Below are 25,819 nucleotides of genomic sequence, written 5' to 3' on the forward strand. Positions count from 1 at the left end.
GGGCTGAACCAAGGGGACAGTTATACCCCAACAAAGCATTACTCAGCTATGGACTGAACCAAGGGGACAGTTATACCCCAACAAAGCATTACTCAGCTATGGGCTGAACCAAGGGGACTGTTATACCCCAACAAAGCATTACTCAGCGATGGGCTGAACCAAGGGGACAGTTATACCCCAACAAAGCATTACTCAGCGATGGGCTGAACCAAGGGGACTGTTATACCCCAACAAAGCATTACTCAGCGATGGGCTGAACCAAGGGTACAGTTATACCCCAACAAAGCATTACTCAGCTATGGACTGAACCAAGGGGACAGTTATACCCCAACAAAGCATTACTCAGCGATGGGCTGAACCAAGGGTACAGTTATACCCCAACAAAGCATTACTCAGCAATGGGCTGAACCAAGGGGACAGTTATACCCCAACAAAGCATTACTCAGCTACTTGCAAATATGATAATATTGGGTTTCATGCATCAATGATGGGAATAGTGGAGGCTTGAGCAACACAACCCACCACACCACATCTGGTCACCAGAATGACATTTCAATGTCTGACTCGTCAGAGCGCTGAACAACAGCGCTCTCTTGTGGTTCGTTTAGGGAACGACATCGTCGTGGCATTCCGAGTGTTTATATCGTCATGGATGAGCAAGAAGTAGTCAGTGGCGAAAATAAAGCTCTCCGGTCTCTAAATTCTGATGTCCAAACCCACGTTAATTTTATTAACAGGTCGACACGAAGCGCCCGAGCATGGTGGTTGGATTTTTCCGGACATCCAGTTTCATATGGCGATATACGACCGAGCGGGTTATTACGTATGGACACTTTTCTGAGTGAGTCCCTCCCTCATGCAACACAACCTTCTGTCTTTCCGTTATTTTGTCTTTCTTGTGTTACTCAAATTCTTTATTAAGTTTAACACGTAATGTAATTCAGCTATATGCCTTTCCCAAATGTCGAATTGAATGCGTTATAGCCTATAGCCTAAAAACTATTTCGCATGACATGTAATTTCCCTCAATCTCATTCCACTCTCCGCAGCGCATCCGTGGGTTTTCAGAGCCTCTCGAAATGGAGCGAAACTTGTAGCTGATCAGCAAGACGTTTATATGCCAGCAGCTGCCACCGAATATGAAGAGGACGGTAGACCCAAGTTTCTGAATGTGGTCATAACTGCCCCAGGTGCGTCCCTCTCTGTGTGCCTCCCGTCAACCGCCCAGATTCACAAAACCTTCTTAAGAAGACATTTCATCTTAACTGCCATTTTTTCCTTAACTATATATATAAGAAGAAAGTTAAGCAAAGTTGCTATTCCTCAAAAAGGTTATTGGAAATGTTCTTACGCCATTTATAATGTTTCTCCTTAAGCAAAAAGTTAAAAAGAAATTAGATTATTGAAAAGAAAGTAATTGGAAATGTTCTTCATTCCAAGATAGCTAAACCCTTGTCTTAAACTCAGGGCAGTGAGAGAAAAAGCAATTGAACATGTTTAATTCACTCACAAACTTCATCTGAAAGTTTCAGTATTGATTATTTTAAACCCAAGAACATGTTTTAGAACAGTAATCTTAGTAAGAAATATGCTAACATGGTTGCCATTGCTAGCTAGATAGCTAGCTAAATCGGTTGACTAGCAACAGACATCTTAAGAAGATAGTTAAGAAATCCATAAGAAGATATTTTAGAAGTTATCAAGAAAATCATTAAATCTTAAGATATTGTTGAGGAATTGCACTTACAAACTATCTTATGAACCTCTTTTTTTTCTTTTTAAGATGCTTCTTAAGTTTTTGCATAAGAAGTGTTTTGTGAATCTGGGACCAGCTCTGTCCAGGAGTGTTGACAGATCTGGGACCAGCTCTGTCCAGGAGTGTTGACCGATTTAGAACCAACTCTGTCCAGGAGTGTTGACAGATTTAGAACCAACTCTGTCCAGGAGTGTTGACAGATCTAGGACCAACTCTGTCCAGTACTGTTGACAGATTTGGGAACCAACTCTGTCCAGGAGTGTTGACAGATCTGGGACCAGCTCTGTCCAGCAGTGTTGACAGATCTGGGACCAGCTCTGTCCAGGAGTGTTGACAGATCTGGGACCAGCTCTGTCCAGGAGTGTTGACAGATTTAGAACCAACTCTGTCCAGGAGTGTTGACAGATTTAGAACCAACTCTGTCCAGGAGTGTTGACAGATCTAGGACCAACTCTGTCCAGTACTGTTGACAGATTTGGGAACCAGCTCTGTCCAGGAGTGATGACAGATATGGGACCAACTTTGTCCAGGAGTGTTGACAGATCTAGGACCAACTCTGTCCAGTAGTGTTGACAGATATGGGACCAACTTTGTCCAGGAGTGTTGACAGATCTAGGACCAACTCTGTCCAGTAGTGTTGACAGATATGGGACCAACTTTGTCCAGGAGTGTTGACAGATATGGCTCCACCTCTGTTCAGGAGTGTTGACAGATATGGCTCCAGCTCTGTCCAGGAGTGTTGACAGACACGGGACCAACTCTGTCCAGGAGTGATGTAAAAACACACGTCAAGTTTCAAAGACATAATTGTTTCTCTCTGTGTTCCAGTGTACTCTCTCCAGGAGTTGTGTCTGATGCTAATCCGTAAACTGGTAGAAGAGGAGGACTACGGCAGACTGGACATCCCTGAGTCACTGAAGACAGACCTCAGACAACGGCCTGACTTACTGAAGGAGCTGGGGCTCATCAACCGTCTCAGAATAGGAGTGTTGATTTAGGATCAGTTGTGTCATTTAGATCACAATGAATCAGATGACATGGACAGGGGGGACCTGATCCCAGATCAGCACTCCATCTCTGAGAAGCATTATGCATACAGGCCCTGAATCATGGACTTTCTGTTTGACCAAATGTATCCTTTCTTTTCCCCTCCTCTGGACTCTTTGGTGTCTCTAGAACAGTGGTACTCAGAGTCGGGGGAACTGCAGTGGGGTCGCCAATTAAGAGTACATATTATTGTATGAGACAAAAAAAAATAACGTTTTTGAGAAAGATAATACAAAAATATATATGTTTATTGAATAAATGTATTTAATTTTGATAAGAGATTAAAATGCAATGAATTTAAGGTTATTTGTTGATGTAAACATTTTAATGTATCGATCGTGTCATTAGATTTTGGGGTGGGGTCGCAATACATTCTGGAGGAAAAAATGGGGTCCCCACAGAAACAGTTTGAATACCACTGGCTTAGAGCATTAGAATGGAACTTATCCCTACCCTGAACTCGTTGGTGACTCAAGAATGTGTTCACAAGATATGTAAGCTTAGAGCATTTGAATGAAACTTGTCCCTACCCTGAACTCATTGGTAACTCAATAATGTGTTCACAAGATATGTAAGCTTAGAGCATTTTAATGAAACTTGTCCCTACCCTGAACTCATTGGTAACTCAATAATGTGTTCACAAGATATGTAAGCTTAGAGCATTTTTATGAAACTTGTCCCTACCGTGAACTCATTGGTGACTCTAAGTATGAAGAGTATGTGAGCACAGTGCTTTATGTTGTTTCCTAGCCTGGTCCCAGATCTATTTGTGCCGTCTTACCAACTCCTGTGGTCATTGACACTCCTGTGGACATTGACACTCCTATGGTCATTGACACTCCTGTGGTCATTGACACTCCTATGGTCATTGACACTCCTGTGATCATTGACACTCCTATGGTCATTGATACTCTTATGGTCATTGACACTCCTGTGATCATTGACACTCCTATGGTCATTGATACTCTTATGGTCATTGACACTCCTGTGATCATTGACACTCCTGTGGTCATTGACACTCCTGTGATCATTGACACTCCTGTGATCATTGACACTCCTGTGGTCATTGACACTCCTGTGATCATTGACACTCCTGTGATCATTGACACTCCTATGGTCATTGACACTCCTATGGTCATTGACACTCCTGTGATCATTGACACTCCTATGGTCATTGATACTCTTATGGTCATTGACACTCCTGTGATCATTGACACTCCTATGGTCATTGATACTCTTATGGTCATTGACACTCCTGTGATCATTGACACTCCTGTGGTCATTGACACTCCTGTGATCATTGACACTCCTGTGATCATTGACACTCCTGTGGTCATTGACACTCCTATGGTCATTGACACTCCTGTGATCATTGACACTCCTATGGTCATTGATACTCTTATGGTCATTGACACTCCTGTGATCATTGACACTCCTATGGTCATTGATACTGCTATGATCATTGACACTCCTGTGGTAAAGACGAGATCTGAGATCAGGTTAGCCTTCCCCTTCCTCAAAAGACTCAAGAGTATAGAATGTATGAACAACATATTTAGGCTTAGAGCATTTGAATGGAACTTGTGACCAAACATTATCACAGAGCAACACAGTGGGCCTGCTCCTACTTATCAGCCAAGCCTTGTTTCTACAGTATAATACAGTGCCTTGCAGAAGTATTCAGACCCCTTGGATTTATTCACCTATTATTGTGTTACAAAGTGGGATTCAAATGGATTTAATCATTTTTTTTGTCAACAATCTACACAAAATACTCTGTAATGTCAAAGTGGAATTACTTTTATTTAGATTAATACACATTTTATAACAGAAATATAGTCATCGCATAAGTATTCAGCTCCCTGAGTCAATACATGTTAGAATCACCTTTGGCATCGATTACAGCTGTGAGTCTTTCTGGGTAAGTCTCTAAGAGCTTTCCACACCTGGATTGGACAACATTAGCCCATTATTCTTTTTTATAATTCTTCAAGCTCTGTCAAGATGTTGGGGATCATGGCTTGATAGCAATTTTCTAAACATGCCATGGATTTTCAAGCAGATTTAAGTCAAAACTGTTGGCCGCTCAGGAACATTCACTGTCTTCTTGGTAAGCAACTCCAGTGTAGATTTGGCCTTGTGTTTTAGGTTATTGTCCTGCTGAAAGGTGAATTCCTCTCCCAGTGTCTGGTGGAAAGCAGACTGAAGCAGGTTTTCCGCTAGGATTTTGCCTGTGCTTAGCTCCATCCCCGTTTTTTTAAAATCCTGAATCCCCAGTATTTGCCCATACCCAGACAGTACCATGATGCAGCCCACCACCACCACACTTAAAACGAAGGAGGCAGTTGTCAACCTCTATTATTTCACACAGAGTGAGTCCATGTAACGTATTATGTGAATTGTTGAGCCAAAATGTACTCCTGAACTAATTTAGGCTTGCCTAAACAAAGGGTCTGAATACTTATGCAATGACTTTATTTTAATTATGAATTGATCTTTTAAAAAATATGATTTTTCTTCCACTTTGACATTACAGAGTATTCTGTGTTGATTGTTGACAAAAAATGAAAAATCTATTTTAATCCCACTTTATAACACAATAAATTGTGAAGAGATCCAAGGGGTCTGAATACTTTTGCAAGGCACTGTAGGTGTGTTCACCTGGTCTAGTGGTATAACTGGTTCTGTATAGGGGAGTGTTCACCTGGTCTAGTGGTATAACTGGTTCTGTATAGGGGAGTGTTGTCTAGTGGTATAACTGGTTCTGTATAGGTGAGTGTTCACCTGGTCTAGTGGTATAACTGGTTCTGTATAGGGGAGTGTTCACCTGGTCTAGTGGTATAACTGGTTCTGTATAGGGGAGTGTTCACCTGGTCTAGTGGTATAACTGGTTCTGTATAGGGGAGTGTTCACCTGGTCTAGTGGTATAACTGGTTCTGTATAGGGGAGTGTTGTCTAGTGGTATAACTGGTTCTGTATAGGGGAGTGTTCACCTGGTCTGGTGGTATAACTGGTTCTGTATAGGGGAGTGTTCACCTGGTCTAGTGGTATAACTGGTTCTGTATAGGGGAGTGTTCACCTGGTCTAGTGGTATAACTGGTTCTGTATAGGGGAGTGTTCACCTGGTCTAGTGGTATAACTGGTTCTAAATAGGGGAGTGTTCACCTGGTCTGGTGGTATAACTGGTTCTGTATAGGGGAGTGTTGTCTAGTGGTATAACTGGTTCTGTATAGGGGAGTGTTCACCTGGTCTAGTGGTATAACTGGTTCTGTATAGGGGAGTGTTCACCTGGTCTAGTGGTATAACTGGTTCTGTATAGGGGAGTGTTCACCTGGTCTAGTGGTATAACTGGTTTTGTATAGATGAGTGTTCACCTGGTCTAGTGGTATAACTGGTTCTGTATAGGGGAGTGTTCATCTGGTCTAGTGGTATAACTGGTTCTGTATAGGGGAGTGTTCACCTGGTCTGGTGGTATAACTGGTTCTGTATAGGGGAGTGTTAATCTGGTCTAGTGGTATAACTGGTTCTGTATAGGGGAGTGTTCACCTGGTCTAGTGGTATAACTGGTTCTGTATAGGTGAGTGTTCACCTGGTCTAGTGGTATAACTGGTTCTGTATAGGGAAGTGTTCACCTGGTCTAGTGGTATAACTGGTTCTGTATAGGGGAGTGTTGTCTAGTGGTATAACTGGTTCTGTATATGTGAGTGTTCACCTGGTCTGGTGGTATAACTGGTTCTGTATAGGGGAGTGTTCACCTGGTCTAGTGGTATAACTGGTTCTGTATAGGGGAGTGTTCACCTGGTCTAGTGGTATAACTGGTTCTGTATAGGGGAGTGTTCACCTGGTCTAGTGGTATAACTGGTTCTGTATAGGGGAGTGTTCACCTGGTCTAGTGGTATAACTGGTTCTGTATAGGGGAGTGTTGTCTAGTGGTATAACTGGTTCTGTATAGGGGAGTGTTCACCTGGTCTAGTGGTATAACTGGTTCTGTATAGGGGAGTGTTCACCTGGTCTAGTGGTATAACTGGTTCTGTATAGGGGAGTGTTCACCTGGTCTAGTGGTATAACTGGTTCTGTATAGGTGAGTGTTCACCTGGTCTAGTGGTATAACTGGTTCTGTATAGGGGAGTGTTGTCTAGTGGTATAACTGGTTCTGTATAGGGGAGTGTTCACCTGGTCTAGTGGTATAACTGGTTCTGTATAGGGGAGTGTTCACCTGGTCTAGTGGTATAACTGGTTCTGTATAGGGGAGTGTTCACCTGGTCTAGTGGTATAACTGGTTCTGTATAGGTGAGTGTTCACCTGGTCTAGTGGTATAACTGGTTCTGTATAGGGGAGTGTTGTCTAGTGGTATAACTGGTTCTGTATAGGGGAGTGTTCACCTGGTCTAGTGGTATAACTGGTTCTGTATAGGTGAGTGTTCACCTGGTCTAGTGGTATAACTGGTTCTGTATAGGGGAGTGTTCACCTGGTCTAGTGGTATAACTGGTTCTGTATAGGGGAGTGTTCACCTGGTCTAGTGGTATAACTGGTTCTGTATAGGGGAGTGTTCACCTGGTCTAGTGGTATAACTGGTTCTGTATAGGGGAGTGTTCACCTGGTCTAGTGGTATAACTGGTTCTGTATAGGGGAGTGTTCACCTGGTCTGGTGGTATAACTGGTTCTGTATAGGGGAGTGTTCACCTGGTCTGGTGGTCTACTGGTTCTGTGTAGGTGAGTGTTCACCTGGTCTAGTGGTATAACTGGTTCTGTATAGGTGAGTGTTGTCTAGTGGTATAACTGGTTCTGTATAGGTGAGCGCTCACCTGGTCTACTGGTTCTGTATAGGTGAGCGCTCACCTGGTCTACTAGTTCTGTATAGGTGAGTGTTCACCTGGTCTACTGGTTCTGTATAGGTGAGTGTTCACCTGGTCTAGTGGTATAACTGGTTCTTTATAGGTGAGTGTTCACCTGGTCTAGTGGTATAACTGGTTCTGTATAGGTGAGTGTTCACCTGGTCTAGTGGTATAACTGGTTCTGTATAGGGGAGTGTTGTCTAGTGGTATAACTGGTTCTGTATAGGGGAGTGTTCACCTGGTCTAGTGGTATAACTGGTTCTGTATAGGTGAGTGTTCACCTGGTCTAGTGGTATAACTGGTTCTGTATAGGGGAGTGTTCACCTGGTCTAGTGGTATAACTGGTTCTGTATAGGGGAGTGTTCACCTGGTCTAGTGGTATAACTGGTTCTGTATAGGGGAGTGTTCACCTGGTCTAGTGGTATAACTGGTTCTGTATAGGTGAGTGTTCACCTGGTCTAGTGGTATAACTGGTTCTGTATAGGGGAGTGTTGTCTAGTGGTATAACTGGTTCTGTATAGGGGAGTGTTCACCTGGTCTAGTGGTATAACTGGTTCTGTATAGGTGAGTGTTCACCTGGTCTAGTGGTATAACTGGTTCTGTATAGGGGAGTGTTCACCTGGTCTAGTGGTATAACTGGTTCTGTATAGGGGAGTGTTCACCTGGTCTAGTGGTATAACTGGTTCTGTATAGGGGAGTGTTCACCTGGTCTAGTGGTATAACTGGTTCTGTATAGGGGAGTGTTCACCTGGTCTAGTGGTATAACTGGTTCTGTATAGGGGAGTGTTCACCTGGTCTGGTGGTATAACTGGTTCTGTATAGGGGAGTGTTCACCTGGTCTGGTGGTCTACTGGTTCTGTGTAGGTGAGTGTTCACCTGGTCTAGTGGTATAACTGGTTCTGTATAGGTGAGTGTTGTCTAGTGGTATAACTGGTTCTGTATAGGTGAGCGCTCACCTGGTCTACTGGTTCTGTATAGGTGAGCGCTCACCTGGTCTACTAGTTCTGTATAGGTGAGTGTTCACCTGGTCTACTGGTTCTGTATAGGTGAGTGTTCACCTGGTCTACTGGTTCTGTATAGGTGAGTGTTCACCTGGTCTACTGGTTCTGTGTAGGTGAGTGTTCACCTGGTCTAGTGGTATAACTGGTTCTGTATAGGGGAGTGTTCACCTGGTCTGGTGGTATAACTGGTTCTGTATAGGGGAGTGTTCACCTGGTCTAGTGGTATAACTGGTTCTGTATAGGGGAGTGTTCACCTGGTCTAGTGGTATAACTGGTTCTGTATAGGGGAGTGTTGTCTAGTGGTATAACTGGTTCTGTATAGGTGAGTGTTCACCTGGTCTAGTGGTATAACTGGTTCTGTATAGGTGAGTGTTCACCTGGTCTATTGGTATAACTGGTTCTGTATAGGGGAGTGTTCATCTGGTCTAGTGGTATAACTGGTTCTGTATAGGTGAGTGTTCACCTGGTCTAGTGGTATAACTGGTTCTGTATAGGGGAGTGTTCACCTGGTCTGGTGGTATAACTGGTTCTGTATAGGTGAGTGTTCACCTGGTCTAGTGGTATAACTGGTTCTGTATAGGTGAGTGTTGTCTAGTGGTATAACTGGTTCAACTGAGTTAGCGGAAGCAGACATCTATCTACATGAAAATCTATAGTGCAACAATTTAAAACACTCAACTTCACAATTTAATCAAGAAACGAAATCAAAGCATGTACAATTGACAGTGCATTCACAGTTCACCAAATAGACGTGCAACTACTCTGCTCTCCACCTGACAGTTTGGTATTGCACTTGCGGGCTTGTTAATAAATGAATGACTGAAGAAACATATTATAGAGCCTAGTGAAAATCCCTTCATTAGTATTTACATGATCTCAAATGGAGACCTCTTATTATCCAAATCTGTAGTGTTCTTCAGATTCCCTTTATCCTGACAACTGACGTGGTGTTATTCTACTGTGAATAGCTAACTGGTTGAACATGTTTCCCGGTCCAAGAGCAATCCCTCTTGTTTGCTGGCATATCAAAGCTCCGTCCCAAAATGACTCATAGGGCTCTGGTCTAAAGTAGTGCACTACATAGGGAATAGGGTGCCGTTTGGGATGCACACACTGGTCAAAAGTAGTGCACTACATAGGGAATAGGGTGCCGTTTGGGACGCAAACCCCTGGCCAAAAGTAGTGCACTACATAGGGAATAGGGTGCCGTTTGGGACGCACCCCTGGCCAAAAGTAGTGCACTACATAGGGAATAGGGTGCTGTTTGGGACGCAAACCCCTGGTCAAATGTAGTGCACTACATAGGGAATATGGTGCCGTTTGGGACGCAAACCCCTGGTCAAAAGTAGTGCACTACATAGGGAATAGGGTGCTGTTTGGGACGCAAACCCCTGGTCAAATGTAGTGCACTACATAGGGAATAGGGTGCTATGTTTGATACATTTTCTCAGGTGTCCTGGTTAAGTCTATAGTGCAGAATACTGTATTTTATAAAACTTTACTGTGACTACTATTTAAGTCTTTCTAGAATGATCAGATCTCTACACTCAGTGGCCAGTTTATTAGGTACACCACCCCGTTCACGAAAATGGTTAGAGATGGACCTGATACACTGGGGGTCCGACCCGGTTCCAGATGGACCTAATACACTGGGGGTCCGACCCGGTACCAGATGGACCTAATACACTGGGGGTCCGACCCGGTACTAGATGGACCTGATACACTGGGGGTCCGACCCGGTTCCAGATGGACCTAATACACTGGGGGTCCGACCCGGTACTAGATGGACCTGATACACTGGGGGTCCGACCCGGTTCCAGATGGACCTAATACACTGGGGGTTCGACCCGGTACCAGATGGACCTAATACACTGGGGGTTCGACCCGGTTCCAGATGGACCTAATACACTGGCCAATGAGTGTATTTATCTATTATTATGGAGACTAACCAAGGGACTGTTTTTATGTGTTGAAATTCAGAAGAATACCAGCAAGCTAGCGGATGGAAGTAAGACTAAAGTATTTCCCCCAAAAAATGTGTTCTGCTATTTTACACCATCACCCAAAACAACCTTACACAATCCGTATGCTTGAATATTCAGAAAGGTATCATTCACTGAGTGAGCACCCACAATTAAACATTATTATTTTTAAACATTCAGGATAATAAACAGAACAGAACGAACAGCATAAAGTCTAAAACACATCCAGTTCCAGAAATGCTAAAACAAAAATGTAATAATAATATTATTCCAGGGGTTAAACTTAGATGGCGGGTCAGCGTTTCACATTCACTGGTAGGATCTACAGCAGGGTTGGCCTATCAGAGTTTGGGAGGCAAATCAGTTTTCAATTCAGGTGGTGAGGTGAATCGATAAAATGCCCATTTCTTTTCTATGAGGATTTTCTAAATTCAAGAAAATGTACTGAATTGAGAAATGAATCGATCCCAAGTCGCCCTGTGAGCTAAGCAACAGAACACTAATAGGGTGCGTCGCAAACCACAAACTATTCCCCTTCACGGTGCACTACTTTCACCCAGAGCCCAATAGCGTGTAGTGCACTAAACAGGGAATAGTGTGTAGTGCACTAAATATGTAACAGAAGCTCAGTTCTTCTTCATGGAGTCCAGCATGCGGAGGATGTGCAGGAAGAGGTTAACGATGTCCAGGTACAGGTTAATGGAGGCTAGGACGTGCTCCTCGGGGGACAGCTGGTGCATCAGGAGGTGGGTGTCATAGATGATGAATCCACAGAACAACAGAGCACCTGCACCAGCAAACACCAGCTCCACCGTGTCGTTCTGGAAGAAGAGCTAGGGAGGAGGGGGGGGAGGGAGGAGGGGGGGGGGGGGGGGGGGGGGGGGGAGGAGGGGGAGGAGGGGGGGGAGAGGGAGGGAAGAGAGGAGACTCAGATTAAACTGTGGACAGATGGATTGACGGATGGATTAAGGATGGATGGATGATAGATGGATGACTGACTGACACGACAAGGCGTCAATGAGGAATGACTACTTAATGGATAATGTAGAAATAATGGATGTTGAAAAGAGTGGTAATGATCTACCTCTACTGTAGTAATAACCACTACCTGAAGGAAACCACCTCTACTGTAGTAGTAACCACTACCTGAAGGAAACCACCTCTACTGTAGTAACCACTACCTGAAGGAAACCACCTCTACTGTAGTAGTAACCACTACCTGAAGGAAACCACCTCTACTGTAGTAACCACTACCTGAAGGAAACCACCTCTACTGTAGTAACCACTACCTGAAGGAAACCACCTCTACTGTAGTAGTAACCACTACCTGAAGGAAACCACCTCTACTGTAGTAATAACCACTACCTGAAGGAAACCACCTCTACTGTAGTAACCACTACCTGAAGGAAACCACCTCTACTGTAGTAGTAACCACTACCTGAAGGAAACCACCTCTACTGTAGTAACCACTACCTGAAGGAAACCACCTCTACTGTAGTAGTAACCACTACCTGAAGGAAACCACCTCTACTGTAGTAACCACTACCTGAAGGAAACCACCTCTACTGTAGTAACCACTACCTGAAGGAAACCATCTCTACTGTAGTAGTAACCACTACCTGAAGGAAACCACCTCTACTGTAGTAGTAACCACTACCTGAAGGAAACCACCTCTACTGTAGTAGTAACCACTACCTGAAGGAAACCACCTCTACTGTAGTAATAACCACTACCTGAAGGAAACCACCTCTACTGTAGTAGTAACCACTACCTGAAGGAAACCACCTCTACTGTAGTAACCACTACCTGAAGGAAACCACCTCTACTGTAGTAACCACTACCTGAAGGAAACCACCTCTACTGTAGTAACCACTACCTGAAGGAAACCACCTCTACTGTAGTAGTAACCACTACCTGAAGGAAACCAGCTCTACTGTAGTAGTAACCACTACCTGAAGGAAACCACCTCTACTGTAGTAACCACTACCTGAAGGAAACCACCTCTACTGTAGTAGTAACCACTACCTGAAGGAAACCACCTCTACTGTAGTAGTAACCACTACCTGAAGGAAACCACCTCTACTGTAGTAGTAACCACTACCTGAAGGAAACCACCTCTACTGTAGTAGTAACCACTACCTGAAGGAAACCACCTCTACTGTAGTAGTAACCACTACCTGAAGGAAACCACCTCTACTGTAGTAACCACTACCTGAAGGAAACCATCTCTACTGTAGTAACCACTACCTGAAGGAAACCACCTCTACTGTAGTAACCACTACCTGAAGGAAACCACCTCTACTGTAGTAACCACTACCTGAAGGAAACCACCTCTACTGTAGTAGTAACCACTACCTGAAGGAAACCACCTCTACTGTAGTAACCACTACCTGAAGGAAACCACCTCTACTGTAGTAACCACTACCTGAAGGAAACCACCTCTACTGTAGTAGTAACCACTACCTGATGGAAACCACCTCTACTGTAGTAGTAACCACTACCTGAAGGAAACCACCTCTACTGTAGTAGTAACCACTACCTGAAGGAAACCACCTCTACTGTAGTAACCACTACCTGAAGGAAACCACCTCTACTGTAGTAACCACTACCTGAAGGAAACCACCTCTACTGTAGTAGTAACCACTACCTGAAGGAAACCACCTCTACTGTAGTAGTAACCACTACCTGAAGGAAACCACCTCTACTGTAGTAACCACTACCTGAAGGAAACCACCTCTACTGTAGTAACCACTACCTGAAGGAAACCACCTCTACTGTAGTAGTAACCACTACCTGAAGGAAACCACCTCTACTGTAGTAGTAACCACTACCTGAAGGAAACCACCTCTACTGTAGTAGTAACCACTACCTGAAGGAAACCACCTCTACTGTAGTAGTAACCACTACCTGAAGGAAACCACCTCTACTGTAGTAACCACTACCTGAAGGAAACCACCTCTACTGTAGTAGTAACCACTACCTGAAGGAAACCACCTCTACTGTAGTAACCACTACCTGAAGGAAACCACCTCTACTGTAGTAGTAACCACTACCTGAAGGAAACCACCTCTACTGTAGTAACCACTACCTGAAGGAAACCACCTCTACTGTAGTAACCACTACCTGAAGGAAACCACCTCTACTGTAGTAGTAACCACTACCTGAAGGAAACCACCTCTACTGTAGTAACCACTACCTGAAGGAAACCACCTCTACTGTAGTAGTAACCACTACCTGAAGGAAACCACCTCTACTGTAGTAACCACTACCTGAAGGAAACCACCTCTACTGTAGTAACCACTACCTGAAGGAAACCACCTCTACTCTAGTAGTAACCACTACCTGAAGGAAACCACCTCTACTGTAGTAACCACTACCTGAAGGAAACCACCTCTACTGTAGTAGTAACCACTACCTGAAGGAAACCACCTCTACTGTAGTAACCACTACCTGAAGGAAACCACCTCTACTGTAGTAGTAACCACTACCTGAAGGAAACCACCTCTACTGTAGTAACCACTACCTGAAGGAAACCACCTCTACTGTAGTAACCACTACCTGAAGGAAACCACCTCTACTGTAGTAGTAACCACTACCTGAAGGAAACCAGATTTTAACAGTAAACAGAAACAGTGAAAAGGACTAAACTCACCTTCATGAAACCAGCGATGATCAGGATCCACAGGCCAGAGAACAGTCTGGAACAAAATGAAGGTTCAGATTCTGTTCCTAGTGTTCAACCATTGGATACCTATTACACCTTGTCTGCAGTTGACAACAATACAGTTGTGGATACAGTTGTGGATCCTGTTGTCGATACAGTTGTGTGTGAAGCTTTATCAAGAAGGGGCCTCCCGAGTGGTGCAGCGGTCTAAGGCACTGCATCACAGTGCTAGAGGCGTTACTACAGACCCGGGTTCATTCCCGGGCTGTGCCACAACCGGCCGTGAGTCCCATAGGACGGGGCACAATTGGCCCAGCGTCATCCGGGTTAGGGGAGGGTTTGGCCCAGCGTCGTCCGGGTTAGGGGAGGGTTTGGCCCAGCGTAGTTCGGGTTAGGGGAGGGTTTGGCCCAGCGTAGTCCGGGTTAGGGGAGGGTTTGGCCGGGGGGGCTTTCCTTGGCTCATCACGCTCTAGCGACTCCTTGTGGCGGGCCGGGTGCCTGCAGGCGGACCTCGGTCGCCAGTTGAACGGTATTTCCTCTGACACATTGGTGTGGCTGGCTTCCGGGTTAAGCTGGCGGGTGTTAAGGACCGCGGTTAGGCGGGTCATGTTTTGTATTTTACCGCCCTTTTTCTCCCCAATTTCCGATCTTGTCTCACCGCTGCAACTCCCCAACGGCCTCTGGCTCATGAGAACCTTCGCCTCTCCAGAGCCCGTTGGGGAGTTGCAGCGGTGAGACAAGATCGGAAATTGGGGAGAAAAAGGGCGGTAAAATACAAAATAAAGGAATAAAATAAGAAGGGGTCTTAGTGGCTCCTATGGTCATAACATGAGACAGCACTAACACATCTGGGACCAGGCTAGCTCTGGGTGTTTACAAATCACCTCTAAATAAACAGGTCATATATCTGTAGCAGTGTAGCAGTGAGTAGCTAACAGGTAATATATATGTAGCAGTGTAGCAGTGAGTAGCTAACAGGTAATATATATGTAGCAGTGTAGCAGTGAGCAGCTAACAGGTAATATATATGTAGCAGTGTAGCAGTGAGTAGCTAACAGGTAATATATATGTAGCAGTGAGCAGCTAACAGGTAATATATCTGTAGCAGTGAGCAGCTAACAGGTAATATATCTGTAGCAGTGAGTAGCTAACATGTAATATATATGTAGCAGTGTAGCAGTGAGCAGCTATAATAACAGGTAATATATATGTAGCAGTGTAGCAGTGAGTAGCTAACAGGTAATATATATGTAGCAGTGTAGCAGTGAGCAGCTAACAGGTAATATATATGTAGCAGTGAGCAGCTAACAGGTAATATATATGTAGCAGTGTAGCAGCTAACAGGTAATATATATGTAGCAGTGTAGCAGTGAGTAGCTAACAGGTAATATATATGTAGCAGTGTAGCAGTGAGTAGCTAACAGGTAATATATATGTAGCAGTGTAGCAGTGAGAAGCTAACAGGTAATATATCTGTAGCAGTGTAGCAGTGAGTAGCTAACAGGTAATATATCTGTAGCAGTGTAGCAGTGAGTAGCTAACAGGTAATATATATGTAGCAGTGAGCAGCTAACAGGTAATATATATGTAGCAGTGTAGCAGCTAACAGGTAATATATCTGTAGCAGTGTAGCAGCTAACAGGTAATATATATGTAGCAGTGTAGCAGCTAACAGGTAGGTCTGCATCCGAAATGGGACCCCTATTCCCTACATAGTGCACTACTGTTGAAAAAGAGGGTACCATGTCGGACCCAGCCAGGTCTCTGACAGGAGTTTAAGGCCTCTTACCCAGCTCCCAGTTTACTGAAGTCTCTCTTAGACTGGAAGGTGTAGGCAGTCAGCCCAAGGAACACCGCTGCTGTGAGGAAGAAGGCCTGGAGCACGATGGAGTACTCATAGAAGGTCACTACAGGGACCAACACAAACACATGGTTGATTCACAATGTATAGGAGGGAACAAACAACATGGCCTGCATCTGAAATGGCACCCTATTTCCTGTTAAGGGCACTACTTAGTGACCCTATTCCCTATAAAAGGACACTACTTAGTGATCCTATTCCCTATAAAGGACACTACTTAGTGACCCTATTCCCTATAAAGGACACTACTTAGTGACCATATTCCCTATAAAGGACACTACTTAGTGACCCTATTCCCTATAAAGGACACTACTTAGTGACCCTATTCCCTATAAAAGGACACTACTTAGTGACCCTATTCCCTATAAAGGACACTACTTAGTGACCCTATTCCCTATAAAGGACACTACTTAGTGACCCTATTCCCTATAAAGGACACTACTTAGTGACCCTATTCCCTATAAAGGACACTACTTAGTGACCCTATTCCCTATAAAGGACACTACTTAGTGACCCTATTCCCTATAAAGGACACTGCTTAGTGCACCCTATTCCCTGTAAAGGACACTACTTAGTGACCCTATTCCCTATAAAGGACACTACTTAGTGACCCTATTCCCTATAAAGGGCACTACTTAGTGACCCTATTCCCTATAAAGGACACTACTTAGTGCACCCTATTCCTATAAAGGACACTGCTTTGTGACCATATTCCCTATAAAGGACACTACTTAGTGACCCTATTCCCTATAAAGGACACTACTTAGTGACCCTATTCCCTATAAAGGACACTACTTAGTGACCCTATTCCCTATAAAGGACACTACTTAGTGACCCTATTCCCTATAAAGGACACTACTTAGTGCACCCTATTCCCTATAAAGGACACTACTTAGTGCACCCTATTCCCTATAAAGGACACTACTTAGTGACCCTATTCCCTATAAAGGACACTACTTAGTGCACCCTATTCCCTATAAAGGACACTACTTAGTGACCCTATTCCCTATAAAGGACACTACTTAGTGCACCCTATTCCCTATAAAGGACACTACTTAGTGCACCCTATTCCCTATAAAGGACACTACTTAGTGACCCTATTCCCTATAAAGGACACTACTTAGTGCACCCTATTCCCTATAAAGGACACTACTTAGTGACCCTATTCCCTATAAAGGACACTACTTAGTGACCCTATTCCCTATAAAGGACACTACTTAGTGCACCCTATTCCCTATAAAGGACACTACTTAGTGACCCTATTCCCTATAAAGGACACTACTTAGTGACCCTATTCCCTATAAAGGACACTACTTAGTGACTCTATTCCCTATAAAGGACACTACTTAGTGACCCTATTCCCTATAAAGGACACTACTTAGTGACCCTATTCCCTATAAAGGACACTACTTAGTGACCCTATTCCCTATAAAGGACACTACTTAGTGACCCTATTCCCTATAAAGGACACTACTTAGTGACCCTATTCCCTATAAAGGACACTACTTAGTGACCCTATTCCCTATAAAGGACACTACTTAGTGACCCTATTCCCTATAAAGGACACTACTTAGTGACCCTATTCCCTATAAAGGACACTACTTAGTGCACCCTATTCCCTATAAAAGGACACTACTTAGTGACTCTATTCCCTATAAAGGACACTACTTAGTGACCCTATTCCCTATAAAGGACACTACTTAGTGACCCTATTCCCTATAAAGGACACTACTTAGTGACCCTATTCCCTATAAAGGACACTACTTAGTGACCCTATTCCCTATAAAGGACACTACTTAGTGACCCTATTCCCTATAAAGGACACTGCTTAGTGCACCCTATTCCCTATAAAGGACATTGCTATGGAAACTGATATATTTCCTGAGGAGAACCATAAGCTATAAATAATATCATATTACTAATGAGATCAGAGGTGTCTCACAGTAAATTAACTAATTTATTATTTATTGAGACACAAACAGAATGAATTAAACGTTGTTTATATAGAGGCGTTGGATATTTTCAACGAAAACATAAAATACAACTTTACAAGAGATGACTTGACATCAAGCGGGGCAGAACTTACCTGCGGTAGCAACAGAGACGGACTCCAACAGAGTCTGAAAGAGACAAAGAAAACAACGTTAGGTTAAACTAATTCCCTACATAGTGCACTACTTTTAACCAGGGCCACTATCCCCTACATAGTGCCCTACATTTAACCAGAACCCTATGGGCCCTAGTCAAAAAGTAGTGCACTATATAGGGAATAGGGTGCCATTTGGGACGTAGCCTGTGCAAATCAGAACTTACGAATGCGGCAAGCAGGTATAGGTTAATGGGGTGTTGATGTCTGTAGAAGGCTAGGGCAACGATCAACACCAGGGAGCCGATGGCTGACACCAACACTACAGCTGGACTGGGGTGGGGGGGGACAGAACCAATGAGAAAGTCAGAACCAAGCCAACCAGGCACAGTGTTGGACAGATTATACTACTGCACATCTGGTTGTGCTCTTGTCTCTTGCATTCTCCACTGCATGTTCCATGAGGAGTTGGGCAAGATGGCAGAAACAGACTTGACACCCAGGCTGGAGAGATTAGTATTATAGTAGGGTAGTAATTCTATGTCGTCGTATCACAGTATATGAATACATGCACAATACTGGTGTATAGGGCTCTGTGGGGGGTCGAGGATTGGCGTAAAATCTTTTTTTTTCCTCAAAAATGAATGTATGCCTATTTTAACGGTTATTTTATTTTCATGCCGGTCTTCATCCATAACCGGCGATTACCATGGTTACAGCACTAGTGGTGTATGCATGCAACTATCCGAATGTACTAATATCCGTCATAACAATATTGTTACCCCTCTACCACAGTGTTTCCCAGATATGCCCATTGAATTATGTAGGCCTACTAATAGTTCACAATTTACCTTGAATGGACAAAGTCCTTGATGGTGTCACAGAACATGAAGAGAGCAGAGGTAGCCGTGGTCAGGATGATCTGAAGGGACAGGATGGTGTACACCTTGCGCAGGAAATCTGTTCAGGGGAGAGAGAATAGATCGATAGCTAGCTTACTGACATCATGATTTAATTTAGTTAAATTCTAGACCAGCAGATTTATTTGATTCTGTCATTTAGTTAGATACCACCACAATAAATATCACATCGTTTATTTCATTTGGCAAGGCATGATCTAGATATATTGATAAGATGGCTCGCTAGTTAGCAACCATAATCAGCTAGGCTAGTTGAGTAAATAGACTACAACGGGGTCTTTCTCTTACCCATCCGGATTTGCACACTCGCAGTCGCAACGTTTGTCCCATAGTTGAAATCATCTTCAATAGAAGACCGAGGGTATTTTTCAGGTGTAGTCATCTTGATCCAGCTTTAATTGAGAGTAAAATACTGTCTGATGTTTTGTGTTTTGGGCCCTTGCTCAGCTGTTTCCGTAGACGTGCGTCAGTTCAGTCCACTTCCGGCTTGGTTTGTAAACGTTCGTCATGTGACATGGCTCGTGATTTCTGTGAAACCTGCAATACCAAAACACACCACTAACTGTCGACAAAGGGGTCATTTTCAGGAAACTATTAAAACAGTAGAGAACAGTCGTGGTCAAAAGTTTAGAGAATGACACAAATATAAATTTTCACAAAGTCTGCTGCCTCAGTTTTTATGATGGCAATTTGCATATACTCCAGAATGTTATGAAGAGTGATCAGATGAATTGCAAAGTACCTCTTTGCCATGAAAATTAACTTAATCCCCCAAAAAAACATTTCCACTACATTTCAGCCCTGCCACAAAAGGACCAGCTGACATCATGTCAGTGATTCTCTCGTTAACACAGGTGAGCGTGTTGACGAGGACAAGGCTGGAGATCACTCTGTCATGCTGATTGAGTTAGAATAACAGACTGGAAGCTTTAAAATGAGGGTGGTGCTTGAAATCATTGTTCTTCCTCTTAACCATGGTTACTTGCAAGGAAACATGTGCCGTCATCATTGCTTTGCACAAAAATGGCTTCACAGGCAAGGATAATCCGGCTAGTAAGATTGCACCTAAATCAACCATTTATCGGATCATCAAGAACTTCAAGGAGAGAGGTTCAATCAACCCAAGAAAGTCCAGCAAGTGCCAGGACCATCTCCTAAAGTTGATTCAGCTGCGGGATCAGGGCACCACCAGTGCAGAGCTTGCTCAGGAATGGCAGCAGGCAGGTGTGAGTGCATCTGCACGCACAGTGAGGCGAAGGCTTTTGGAGGATGGCCTGGTGTCAAGAAGGGCAGCGAGGAAGCCACTTCTCTCCAGGAAAAACATCAGGGACAGACTGATATTGTGCAAAAGGTACAGGGATTGGACTGCTGAGGACTGGGGTAAAGTCAATTTCTCTGATGAATCCCCTTTCCGATTGTTTGGGGCATCTGGAAAAAAGCTTGTCCGGAGAAGACAAGGTGAGCGCTACCATCAGTCCTGTGTTAATCCAACAGTAAAGCATCCTGAGACCATTCATGTGTGGGGTTGCTTCTCAGCCAAGGGAGTGGGCTCACTCACAATTTTGCCTAAGAACACAGCCATGAATAAAGAATGGTACCAACACATCCTCCGAGAGCAACTTCTCCCAACCATCCAATAACAGTTTGGTGACGACCAATGCCTTTTCCAGCATGATGGACCACCTTGCCATAAGGCAAAAGTGATAACTAAGTGGCTCGGGGAACAATAATAATAATAATAATAATATAATAATAATAATAATATGATAATATGCCATTTAGCAGACGCTTTTATCCAAAGCGACTTACAGTCATGCGTGCATACATTTTTTTTTTTTGTGTATGGGTGGTCCCGGGGATCGAACCCACTACCTTGGCGTTACAAGCGCCGTGCTCTACCAGCTGAGCTACAGAGGACCATCGACATTTTGGGTACATGGCCAGGAAACTCCCCAGACCTTAATCCCATTGAGAATTTGTGGTCGATCCTCAAGAGGCGGGTGGACAAACAAAACCCCACAAATTCTGACAAACTCCAAGCATTGATTATGTAAGAATGGGCTGCCATCAATCAGGATGTGGCCCAGAAGTTAATTGACAGCATGCCAGGGCGGATTGCAGAGGTCTTGAAAAAGAAGGGTCAACACTGCAAATATTGACTCTTTGCATAAACGTAATGTAATTGTCAATAAAAGCCTTTGACACTTATGGAATGCTTGTAATTATATTTCAGTATACCCATAGTAACATCTGACAAAAAATATCTAAAAACACTGAAGCAGCAAACTTTATGAAGACCAATACTTGTGTCATTCTCAAAACTTTCGACCACGACTGTAGACTATGCTCAACTTCATGTTGAAACTCAAATTGGTATGTGTGTTGTGTCCTAGGGTGGTCTAATGGTCTAAACCGGACATGTCTACGGTGTCGGCAAGGGTTCAAATCCGTCCTACTGCCGGACACAAACTATATTTCCCCACTGTCATCCTCCCGCTCTCTTTGTTAAAAAATAAATAATCAGAAAATACCTTAGAAATACACGTATATTTTTTAAAAGACATACATGCATTGTGTAATATTGTATTCAGTAATGGTGTGTAACCATTATTGCAGCTTTTCACTGTAATTACTAATATATTAGATAAATGGAGGCATAAAATATTGAAAAGCTAGCACTTCTACTATTCTATTTTATTCTATTTATTTTTTTCTTCTCAAAATGGATGCTAAGTGAAATAACATTATCTCATGACATCCATGTTAAATCGAAAGTGCGATGACGGTAACTCACCTGGATTTCAGGTTATTTCCAGACTATAGTCCTCCCCAATAAACAATCTAACCTGTGCCGCTTTCTTTAGCCTAGCAACTGAAATACACCATTTGTGATTGGCTTTTAAAAAAGAGAGAAGAGGCGGTCCTAGAGAGCATTTATACGACTGTCTGACATACTTTCAGTTAGGTTATTTCTACAGCCAGGTTCAGACAGACAGCTAGCCATTCTCTGGTTTATTTTAGTACGAATAATTCCGGATTAGACCCAAAAAAAATGAAGTCTATTCTGTCAATCGTTGTACTTGGGCTCATTTACAGCGCTGTGGAGTCCAAAGAATGTAAGTATCTTGATTTATAAAGTCAACGCAACGTTTGGAAATGCATGGCATTATCGATTTCTTGCCATTAGGTTGTTTGTAGGCTGTTTATATTTTAGTTTTTAACGTTTTTTACTAGGATATTTATTTCTATACAAAATTGATTACTTTTTTTTTTAGAGTTAATAAAACACTTTCTTGTAGTAAACCCTACCTTCGATGATCATGTCATATGGGAGGGAATACACCAAAACCTTGAGCCCTACCTAAATAATTTGAATAAACCCTTTGCCATTTTTGCTAGATAATCATTATTTCTACATACTAATCCTTGATTTTTAATGTAGGCCTCAACTATTTGCTGGCATGCATGTACACTGTTGTGAGATGTGTGTTGAACACGTCACCTAATGTAAAAGTTTTTAACCTTGATCAGAATATAAGTGATTGTTTCAGTAGATCGGTTATATCTTACCTGGTGTAGGCCAACAATGACATGATGTCACATTTTGTTATGGTTGGAAATCCCCTCCAGATTTTACTTTCACTTTGAGTGAAATGGTTGCTGTCTATGGCAGCCATTATGGGTCAGGGCCATCATAAATTAGATATTACTGCGCTGTCGGAGCTAGAAGCACAAGCATTTCGCTACATCCGCAATAACATCTGCTAAACACGTATGTGACAAATACAATTTGATTTGATTTGAAATGGTTGCTGTCTTTGGCAGCCAGTATGGGTCAGAACCATCATAAATGGCTGATAACTCAGACATTTGTCCCTAAGTGTACTTTACTAGGAAATAACTTGGTGAAAATATATAGCATACCTGTGTGAAATGTCAATTAATATATTTATGTATTCCAATACCTGCAAATGGCATAATACAACTTGAACGAATGAAAACCTATGAATCTCCCTGTGGCCTTTCCTTTTGTGTTACTATCAGCTCCTCCCAAGGTGCAGGTGTACAGCCGTAACCCAGGGGATTATGGGAAGGACAACACCCTGATCTGTCACGTGAGTGGCTTCCACCCCCCTGACATCAGCATCCAGCTCCTGCAGAACGGCGTGGAGATCCCCAACGCCAAGCAGACAGACCTGGCCTTCGAACAGGGCTGGCAGTTCCACCTCACCAAGAGTGTTGCCTTCACACCAGCCAGCGGAGAGGAGTACACCTGCAGAGTCCGCCACCTGAAGAATCTGAAGACCTACACCTGGGGTGAGTTACTAGTATAGTTAGTAGTTAGAGGAGTACACCTGGGGTGAGTTACTAGTATAGTTAGTAGTTAGAGGAGTACACCTGGGGTGAGTTACTTTAGTATTTCCTCCTCCTTGATTAACCCTGGCTCCTGCGTTTATGTGACTGTCACCTGCAGAAGCCAACCACTAGACCTGGGCCCTGTACAGAAGCCCCCTACCCCTTAGAATCACTTGTGGAGAGGTTGAAAAAATGTGGTTTAGGTTGAACCTTTTCCTTCTGATTGACTAGATGGAATTTTCGTGCCACAGTGACTACAACTCAAGTTGAAGTTTCCACTTTTTATTTGTCCCAGAGAGGGCAATTTGGTTTTTGCAGCAGAGGAGCACGAGATATAAAAAAATAATATAAAATCGTAATGGATTACAATGATACTGAATACAGTGGGCTAGTACATCAGGCATGAGCTGACTGGCCAATCCTCTCAGATCTCAGAGTCTAAGGAGGAAGTACAGGGGTTGTTTCTGGACAGGGCCCTGGAGAGCTAGGTGCATTATGTGGACGTTGGTTTAGATACCAATGGATGAGCGGTTTAGTTACAGTAACAAGACTGATTCCATGTAGACATTTAGTTAGTGGAAGTCTGAATGTATAACAGTGCTTTCTGTGTTGTTGTGTTTTTTCTCCAGAGGCTGATATGTAAGGATCTGGAGCAGGATTTACTGGTAGGTATTCTGCTGAGTTTATTTATTGAAACTTTTCTAATTAGATTAACATTTTTAAATAGATTAAATCAGAACTAAACCTCATACCTTTACCCTTCTTTCTTAACAGGGTGCCATTCCATCTGTGGCCGTCCAATCCGTACAACCCCCCTACACTAGAGCTGAGATGACTTAACTTCCCCTCTCAACATGGGCTTTAGTTTTCATTTTTGGTAACACTTTGTGCCAAGGGGCCAGTTTCAAGGGTTTCTAATTGAAAATTATTACTAAACACAAAATTATTCGATTTTGGGCAAGCGATTGTTTATTGACATAGCAACACTGCTGATACACATTCTCTCAATCTAAGTCACTTCTTTAAAAACGATAATCAAGGCTTTATCAAGCGTTTTATTTTTGGATTTAAAAAAACTTTAATTTCCTTGAAATTGGCACCATTAGATTATAATACTTTTTTTTCTCAAAATGGAAATAAATAAAACAAACTCGCACTATTTGAATGTGCTTTTATCTACAAGCAAAAATCAACAACAGTGTAATGTAAAGTCAGATATTTGATCAACATATATTTTTTTTAAAGCCCAAATAATTTTAGAGGAGGCCCACGTGATATTTATTTGTGTGACTTGTAAATGTCAACGTCCTTTTTGGTTTGAAGTCATTTTTATCAACATAACATCTCATCTTCTGTCTATCCTTCAACATTCCTGTAAATTACCAGTTATCAACAGTCTAATAAATGGGGCCTTTTTACAGGAATATTTTTGATAAGTAGAGAACTGTAATTTCGTTACTTAAAAAAAAAAAAACTAGTTTGTTCTGTCTTTGGGTGTGATATACAACACTGTTCTGTTGAGTTTGATTAAAAAATAAATTGTAAACTACTTACATTAATTGGCTATTTGATTAAATGTTTTTAATTTAAAGAAATACAAAATCATTGAACAAAAATGCACTTTGTTGTATTCGTTGGTATTTCTTGATTAAATGTCTAAGTAAGGACTTGTTGTGACTGACTCAGTAATGTTCAAAAGCCATTTTTGAGAAGTTATATTATTATGAGTCAATCATTCAATCAGTAATGTACTTGTAATAAGCTACTCACATTGTCAAGGCAGGTAGGCAATCCATGCAGAGCTGTAGTCTACAGCATTATAATGGGTGATGATGCAATGTTGACATTTCAGATCATACATGTATACTTTATTGCCATTCTTTCTCTCAATGCAAAACATGTCCATTATTGTAACTGGTAAAGTGAAGATTACATCAACTTTGTAACTGACGGTCATGGCTAGAAGGGATACAGCTTTTATCAAAGTCAGGGCAGCTTTTTTTTGTGCATTTTACTAACCCTTTTCCTAACCTTATCCAAATTCTCCTAACCTGCTACGTTAATTCTCCTAACCTGCTGTGTAAATTCTCCTAACCTGCTACGTTAATTCTCCTAACCTACTACGAAAAGTCAATTCTGATGTTAATTTGACAAAAGCTGTTTCCTTTCTAGCCCTGTAACCTTTTTGGTCTCAGGTTAAGGATAGGCACAACGTTAGCAGTGTGCTTATGGCTAGATAAATTGTGGAAATGGGTGGGGTTTAGCCATAATTATGACTTTGTGGCTGTGTTAACTAGTGACGACCCCTGGA

The 25,819-nt window shown here is 42.8% G+C and overlaps 3 protein-coding genes and 1 long non-coding RNA gene across 30 annotated transcripts; 2 read left to right on the forward strand and 2 right to left on the reverse strand.

Moving 5' to 3' along the window:
* The first annotated feature begins 601 nt into the window (after window positions 1–601).
* LOC311117528 (von Hippel-Lindau disease tumor suppressor-like) lies at window positions 602–4,388 on the forward strand. The gene is made up of 4 exons (XM_084192449.1): window positions 602–841; window positions 1,050–1,190; window positions 2,585–3,510; window positions 4,341–4,388. The coding sequence occupies exons 1-3, from the start codon at window positions 649–651 to the stop codon at window positions 2,752–2,754; spliced, it is 504 nt and encodes a 167-aa protein (XP_084048575.1). The 5' UTR covers window positions 602–648; the 3' UTR covers window positions 2,755–3,510; window positions 4,341–4,388.
* A 4,915-nt stretch (window positions 4,389–9,303) lies between these two features.
* On the reverse strand, window positions 9,304–19,658 carry LOC311117538 (protein lifeguard 4-like). The gene is made up of 7 exons (XM_084192459.1): window positions 19,441–19,658; window positions 19,084–19,192; window positions 18,460–18,565; window positions 18,233–18,266; window positions 16,075–16,192; window positions 14,274–14,319; window positions 9,304–11,454 (listed from the first exon to the last, which is right to left on the reverse strand). Exons 1-7 carry the CDS (start codon window positions 19,532–19,534, stop codon window positions 11,248–11,250), a joined length of 714 nt encoding a protein of 237 aa, XP_084048585.1. The 5' UTR covers window positions 19,535–19,658; the 3' UTR covers window positions 9,304–11,247.
* LOC311117541 lies at window positions 11,616–14,267 on the reverse strand. Of its 27 annotated transcripts, none has more exons than XR_014611645.1 (8): window positions 13,964–14,267; window positions 13,856–13,925; window positions 13,099–13,817; window positions 12,574–13,060; window positions 12,355–12,535; window positions 12,095–12,167; window positions 11,987–12,059; window positions 11,616–11,948 (listed from the first exon to the last, which is right to left on the reverse strand). It is a non-coding gene; the product is annotated as an uncharacterized lncRNA (long non-coding RNA). The 27 variants fall into 27 exon arrangements; XR_014611664.1 differs by having other exon boundaries at window positions 11,616–11,705; window positions 11,744–11,767; window positions 11,803–11,948; window positions 13,099–14,267; XR_014611641.1 differs by having other exon boundaries at window positions 13,099–14,109; window positions 14,145–14,267.
* A 2,435-nt stretch (window positions 19,659–22,093) lies between the features above and the next one.
* Window positions 22,094–25,175, forward strand: LOC311117540 (beta-2-microglobulin-like). Its single transcript, XM_084192460.1, has 4 exons — window positions 22,094–22,268; window positions 23,197–23,469; window positions 24,138–24,173; window positions 24,283–25,175. The coding sequence occupies exons 1-3, from the start codon at window positions 22,205–22,207 to the stop codon at window positions 24,149–24,151; spliced, it is 351 nt and encodes a 116-aa protein (XP_084048586.1). The 5' UTR covers window positions 22,094–22,204; the 3' UTR covers window positions 24,152–24,173; window positions 24,283–25,175.
* Window positions 25,176–25,819: the final 644 nt, after the last annotated feature.

The sequence above is a fragment of the Coregonus lavaretus genome (assembly GCF_964263955.1).
Source record: "Coregonus lavaretus genome assembly, contig: HAP1_SCAFFOLD_175, whole genome shotgun sequence".
Classification (NCBI taxonomy): domain Eukaryota; kingdom Metazoa; phylum Chordata; class Actinopteri; order Salmoniformes; family Salmonidae; genus Coregonus; species Coregonus lavaretus.